Here is a 6,753-nt window from a genome sequence, read left to right on the forward strand (position 1 = left end):
GCACCGGGATGAGCCGATGGACTGTAGAGAGGAGTGCTTCCAATGAAAGCAGTGAACCATTCTGTGAAGTGGAGGTCGTACGTTCCCAAATAAACCTCTCTGCCAATCCATCTGAGGGCTTTAAACGCTGCTGCTAAATCCCTCTTTTTCTGGGTGACATCTGGTCTAGCTGATGCCCAGAAATATCTGCCTGGCTTCTTCTGGAGGTGTAGCAGCCATTAAATAAGCACGCCTTCCTGCTCTTTCACCTTCCCAGCATGTGTTGTTGGTCTGTGTGCTGGGAGGAGGAGGAGGAGGAGGAGGAAGGAGCTGTGACATCCCATTCGCAGTGGCTTTGAGCTCAGCTGGTGCTGTGTGCAGTGCAGCAGCCCTGGATGCGTGCTGGGATGTCACTGCCTCATCTCTGCAGGGTTTCTGTCACCGAGTTCTGGGCTTTCAATCTGATGCTCCTGACACATTCCCCGCTTGCTCCCCATTAGGAACAGTACCTATATCTAGCTTTGGCACACACAAAAAGTGCTTTGGTCGGGACTGTGCTGTCCTAGAAGGTTTGAGAATCGATCTCCATAGAATGAAAGGCCAGAAATCACAGCCCTGCAGCCCCCTGCCTTGGGCTCACATCAGCTCAGACACGTGGGGAATCCCCTCAGCTGGCACATGGCTCCACAGCAGCACGTTGTGTCTCTGGAGCACAGAGTTACCATCTGCCTTTTAGGCTTGGTAAGGCTAGAATATCAAAAGAGAGGCAAAATCGGGCTGTTCCCTGCCAGGACTGATCAGTTCAACCCCATCAATTATCAGTCAAATCAGTGATCAGTGATCAATTCAACCCCAATGACCATTTTCCTTGTCTGGGGTCACCCTCTCCATCTTCCCTCTGCTTCTGCATCCTGTCCTTCCCCACATCCATCAACGAAAGGGGAGCTCCAGGATGGTAGGCAGAGACACAGAATGGCTTGAATGAATTGCAGGGCTGCTCTGTTACCTCGATGAGTGATGCTTGTCTGCCTGCTTCCAGGTTTCTTTATTCAGATGAAGTTCAGATCGGACCAGAGACTGTTATGACGACCCTTTACACAGCTAAAAAGTATGCAGTGCCAGCCCTGGAAGCTCACTGTGTGGAGTTCCTGAAGAAGAACCTCCGAGCAGACAACGCCTTCATGCTGCTGACACAGGTGAGGTTGCCACTGTTGGCACGAATCTGTTGGAACAGGAGAACGAGTTCAGTGAGTGTTATCATCCCAAAGGGAGCTGTTCTGTGTCAGTGTGCTTTGCAGCCTTCCTCACAGCAGCACGGTGCTGAGCAGGTTTGTAAGGAGCAGCACAGGACAGCAGTTCAGGGCAGAGGCCTTAGGGTCCTTGCAGGGGTGATGGCAGCCAAGGCTGCTTTCCCATCTGCGTCACAGCAGCGTGCTTGTACCTCCCTGGCTGTAGTGGTTGAGCTCTTCAGGTTCAGCAGCCCAGAATCTGAGAGATCAGGAGCTGTTATCCAAAAGCAGAGATCTTCCCTGCAGACCCCAGCTGTGGAGAGACATCGTGTGCTGTCCCTCAGCTTGTGGAAGCTGGAAGTGGGAACTTCTGGTGGCACAGCTGGGCTCTGGGGGCCTGGGGAGTATCTGCCACCCTGCAGCTTTGGCAAGGCAGCATGTAGGGCTGCGGTGACTTCTTTCCAAGTCTCAAAGGTCCTTCAGCTAAAGGAGGTGTCCTTGGTTTTCAGACACTGCTGGTGCTGGATGCAGACAGGCTTCCCTGCTTCCTGTTGTGCTGTGGGGTTAGTTCACAGCACAGCCATTACAGTTATCACTGTGATTCCTGCATGGTTTGCTTGCTGTGGCAGCACACCAAGTTTCCAAAAAGCTGAAGGGTGGGATTGTTGGAGATGCCCCCATCTCTGTGTTAGGCAGCACGAGGGCCTTGTCTGGAGCCAGTTACCAGGAGACAGCCAGATCTGCTCCTTGGTTTGGAAAGCCACCTTTATTTCCTGCTTCTACTGCCACAAATCTGTCAATTAAAGACCTGAGATCTGAGCGCACAGCGATTCCCAGCACACGCAGGGCTGCGGGCAGCTGGTGGAGCCTGAGAGCCCACAGCTCTGTGTTGTGTCCCTGCTGAGTGCTGCTGCTCTGACGCAGCATTTCAGGCAGCATCCGATCCCTGCCAGAAGTGCGTGGCAGGCAGCTTTTCCTGGTGCTCACAGTGAGTGAGCGGCGGTGCTCTCTTGTGCCAGAAGTGCATGCAGGTGTCATGTGCAATCAGCAAGGAAGGTAGGGGGCAGAGCTGTGTGGATGTAGTGCGTGTCCTTCCTCTCAGATATCAGCACCCCACTGCTGGCACTTCCCTGATCCATGAGAGCAGTGAGCACAGCGTTGGCTCTTCGCACACGCAGTCCCTGTGCTCTCCTGAGCCCTGCAGCCGCACATGGGGCAGGCAGGTGGACCTCAGTGTTGGCTTTGAGGTGGAATCGCAGAGCTCTGTGGCACCAGGTGTGAGGTGGAGCAGTTTCCCCTTCAGCAGGATGGAGCACTGCACACCTTGGGGTGTTCTGCTGCTGCACGGTGTCAGCCTGGCTGCGTTGCTGCACCAGGAGCCACCTCTGTGCATCCTTACAGCAAGTGGAGCAGTTGTGCAGAGCCACCTCTGAAGAACAAAAACCATGTGAGAAAATGAGCCTCGTTCAGCTGGCTGCTCATTGTGGTGCTGTGTGTAGGAGGAAACGTGTGCCTGGGGTCGTGCACAGCTGGAGCAGAGCCGTGCCCCATGCAGATCTGCGTTCTGGCCTTTGCCTTGCTGCGTTCAACGCCTGAAAGACTGCTGTGGTCAGGCACAGCAGCGCCAATGAGGATGGGGTGTGGGGAGGGGGGGAGCGCCAGCGCTTGGCATCAACTTGTAAAGAGCCCTGTGTGTTAATGAGTGCTTCTTCACGACCAGGCGAGGCTGTTTGATGAGCCTCAGCTGGCCAGCCTGTGCCTGGAGAACATCGACAAGAACACATCCGATGCCATCAACGCAGAGGGCTTCACTGACATCGACCTTGGTGAGCATGATCCCTCCCCTGCGGGCTGCCCGTGCGCTGTGCTCCTGCCCATGGACACCTGGGCTTCCATCTGCTCCGGGTCGATCTGAGGGAGGCTGCACGAAGTGGCTGCAGAGCAGAAATGCATTGGAGCTGCTGGCTTCGTGCAGCTGAATTTCTGTGGGCACCACACAGCGGCTGCGTGCTGTGCTGCCGCCGGCAGGTTTGGGCTGGGCCTAGCATGCCTTCCCCTGCTGAGCTGGCAGCGTTCCCCAGCCTTCCTCAGGCTCTGGAGTTACAGAGGTGTTGTTGTAGAAGCAAGAACTGGTTCTCTTAATTATCCTACACAGCAGCCCAGCTCGCTGTGCGCTGCTCGTAGGTGCTAACGCTCGGTCGTCAACCTTCCTTCTGAGGGGACGGCACACAGGGTGTGAGGCTGGGGGCTTTTATGCCACCCCGAGTTACACTGCAGCTCCTCCTGCTGCAGTCAGCATGCAGAACAGAGGGGCAGTGCTGGCTGTGCCCTGTGTCCCTGCAGACACGCTGGTGGCCGTGCTGGAGCGCGACACGCTGGGCATCCGGGAGGTTCGTTTGTTCGGAGCCGTGGTTCGCTGGTCGGAGGCTGAGTGTCAGAGGCAGCAGCTGCAGGTGGTGCCTGAGAACAAGAGGAAGGTGCTGGGCAAAGCGCTGGCGCTCATCCGCTTCCCACTGATGACGATTGAGGAGTTTGCAGCAGGTAACCGTCCCGGCTGTCACACCAAATTGCACTCGTTGTGAATTTCAGCTGGAGGCTGTTCTGTTATCTTTGGCTTCAGAAATTACTGTGCTTGTCCTCTTCCTCCCCCCGTCCCCCCACCCTGTGCTCTGGTGGAGGTGTCAGCGCTCTGCCAGGTGAGCTGGGTGCCTGCCTGTCCCACACTGCGCTCCAGGCTCCCTTCTGTTCACTGCTGGCCTCATCCAGCCGCTGCCACACAGAGCTCAGCCCCCACGAGGGCCGTCAGCATTCTTCCAGCTGGTGGTGCTGAGTCTCTCCCAGCACATTTCTCCTTTCTGACAAACCCTGCAAGCTTTTTCCGTCCTCTTTAACCCAAAAAATGAGCAAAAGAAACTCCAGAACACTGCACCCAAGTGGAGGTGCAGTGAGTTACCCCCGCCCCCCCCCCCCCCCCCATGCCTGCAGCACCCAGTGGCTCCGGCTCTTCCAGGCAGAGCACAGCAGAGCTCAGGGAAGGGAACCCCCAGCTCTCCTCCCAGCAGTGCTGTGTCAGCAGCTGTGGGGCCCAGAGCTGTGCGTTGCACGGGGTCATTTCAGATGTGATTAACGATGGTTCATTCTTGCTAAGCAAAATCCCCTCGCACTCATTGCTCCGTCAGCTCTGTGCCTCTGGCCGTTCCTCTGGTCCACGCAGCTCCTGCATCCCACATCTCCAACCCCCAGCCGTGCTCTGTGAGAGCCTCTCTGCTCACAGAGAAGCAGAGCAGCTTCTGCTGGAGGAGCTGCAGCACTGATTTCTGCCCAGTTCCCGTGTGAAGGTGCAGGGAGCTGCTGCCACAGCTGCTCTTGTCCAGGCACGGCGCAGAGGTGCTGCAGTTCCCCGGGAGCTCACAGCCCTGCAGCAGTGATGCTGTGTTTCCCAGCACCGTGTGCTGGCAGCCCTGGGCTCACCGTGCTGCTCCGTGCTCCCTGCAGGGCCGGCCCAGTCGGGGATCCTGACGGACCGGGAGGTGGTCAGCCTGTTCCTGCACTTCACCGTGAACCCCAAACCGCGTGTGGAGTTCATCGACCGGCCGCGCTGCTGCCTGCGGGGGAAGGAGTGCAGCATCAGCCGATTCCAGCAGGTGGAGAGCCGCTGGGGGTACAGTGGGACTAGTGACAGGATAAGGTCAGCTTCTCTGCTCGTTCTGCTGCCGATAGATTCGTGTTTCCCGAGCTTTCCTCCCCGTGCCCGCAGGGCAGCGTGCCAGGCCCTGCTGCCGGCCGCGGGAGAGAGCGGCCGCGTTCTGCTGTGCGCGCAGCTGCAGGCGGCTGCTTGCTCCTGAGTGCCAGCGCTGCGTCCAATGCGCTGCTGGGGCGGCTCTCGTAGCCGCGGGGCAGCGAGGCGGTCGGGGCTCAGCGGTGCCGCTGGTTGCTGAGGGTCGGATGAGGGGCTTTGCCGCCCGCTTTGCTGCTGACGTCGCAGGGCCGGGCCGGGGGAGGAGCAGCCGCGTGCAGCCGGGCCGGGCTGCGGCTGGAGCGGGCGGGGGGCGGCCGGGAAGCCGCGGTGCTGTGGGGTGACGCTGGTTGCAGGGCAGGGAAGTGGCGCTGGTGCAGTCCTGCAGGCACGGCGCCTTTTCACCGCTGCCTCCGTGGGTACGCGGTGCAGCCGGGTGAGCCGTGCGTGGCGCTGCTGTGAGCCGTGGCCATACGGAGCCGGGCTGGGGCACAGCAGCGGGGCAGGCGTGCGTCCTTCCAGCCCAGCATTGCCCCCGTGCCCTTCCAGCACTGTGCTGGGCCGGGGGAAGCCTGCCGTGCTGCACTGAGGGCCCGGGCGTTCCTGCGCTCTGGAGCAATTTGCCCCGATTCCCCTTTCCTGTGTGCAGTGGGTTCTCGGAGCAGCTCTGTGAGAGCAGCACTGGGAGCTGCTGCTGGCACTGGGTCGTCCTGCAGCCCCCCAACTCAGTGCGCTGTGGGGCTCAGCGATGGGGCGGCGCGGCTCTGCTTCCCCCACGTGAAACCAAACGAACTCGGGGCCGTAGCACAGCCAGCTTTACGGGTCAGGATCTCAGCAGAGGATTCCAGCTGTGGGTGTGAGGTGTGGGGCGGCAGCAGGGGTGGCGTTGGCGACGTGTCGGCGCTGCAGCGGCGCTCTGAGCGAGGCTGTCTGCCCCTGCAGGTTCTCAGTGAACAAACGCATCTTCGTGGTTGGGTTTGGGTTGTACGGCTCCATTCACGGCCCCACAGACTACCAGGTGAACATCCAGGTATGTGGCTGGGATGTGGGGGGGGAGCACAGTGGGGTGCAGATCCCTGGGGGTGGGGATCCATGCCCGCGGCTGTCACACGGGTGGAAAGCCGTTGCGTCTCTTGCAGATCATCCACACGGACAGTAACACGGTGCTGGGGCAGAACGACACGGGCTTCAGCTGCGACGGCTCCTCCAACACGTTCCGTGTGATGTTCAAGGAGCCCGTGGAGGTTCTGCCCAACGTCAACTACACGGCGTGCGCTACTCTGAAGGTACCTGGGGGGGCGGTGGGGCTGAGGGGCCGCACGCAGGGCAGAGGGGGAGGGAGGGAGGGAGGGAGCGCGGAGCCACGCGCTGTGCCTGAGCCGCCCTGCGTCCCCGCAGGGCCCCGATTCTCACTACGGCACCAAAGGGCTGCGCAAGGTGATTCACGAGTCGCCCACCAGCGGCGCCAAGACCTGCTTCACCTTCTGCTACGCGGCCGGGAACAACAACGGCACTTCGGTGGAGGACGGACAGATCCCAGAGATCATCTTCTACACATAGTGCCGCCGCGGGGCCACGGCGCTGCGCCGCGCCCGCCTTCGGCTCGGAGCCCGACGGAGCCCAGAAGCGCCGCACCGAACCCCACCGCCGCAGGGCTGCGGCCGCCCCTTCGTCCCCCACCCGCGGCCGTGCTGAGCGTCGGCGCTTCTCCGCCTGCAGGGAGCGCGGAGGTGAGCGGCGCCGCTGGGGGGGGCTGAGCGCCGCGGGACGGACGATGGCGGTGGGGTCGGAGCGGAGCCGCGGAGCTCC

General features: G+C 60.5%; 1 protein-coding gene across 1 annotated transcript; it reads left to right on the plus strand.

Moving 5' to 3' along the window:
* LOC122190569 (BTB/POZ domain-containing protein 2) lies at window positions 1–6,549 on the plus strand. The gene is made up of 8 exons (XM_042890619.1): window positions 1–74; window positions 1,019–1,175; window positions 2,929–3,034; window positions 3,552–3,749; window positions 4,704–4,896; window positions 5,887–5,974; window positions 6,084–6,230; window positions 6,343–6,549. Exons 1-8 carry the CDS (start codon window positions 43–45, stop codon window positions 6,502–6,504), a joined length of 1,083 nt encoding a protein of 360 aa, XP_042746553.1. The 5' UTR covers window positions 1–42; the 3' UTR covers window positions 6,505–6,549.
* Window positions 6,550–6,753: the final 204 nt, after the last annotated feature.

The sequence above is a fragment of the Lagopus leucura genome, unplaced genomic scaffold (genome assembly GCF_019238085.1).
Source record: "Lagopus leucura isolate 7727_CA_CO unplaced genomic scaffold, USGS_WTPT01 34821-0_obj-0_obj, whole genome shotgun sequence".
NCBI classification, from domain to species: domain Eukaryota; kingdom Metazoa; phylum Chordata; class Aves; order Galliformes; family Phasianidae; genus Lagopus; species Lagopus leucura.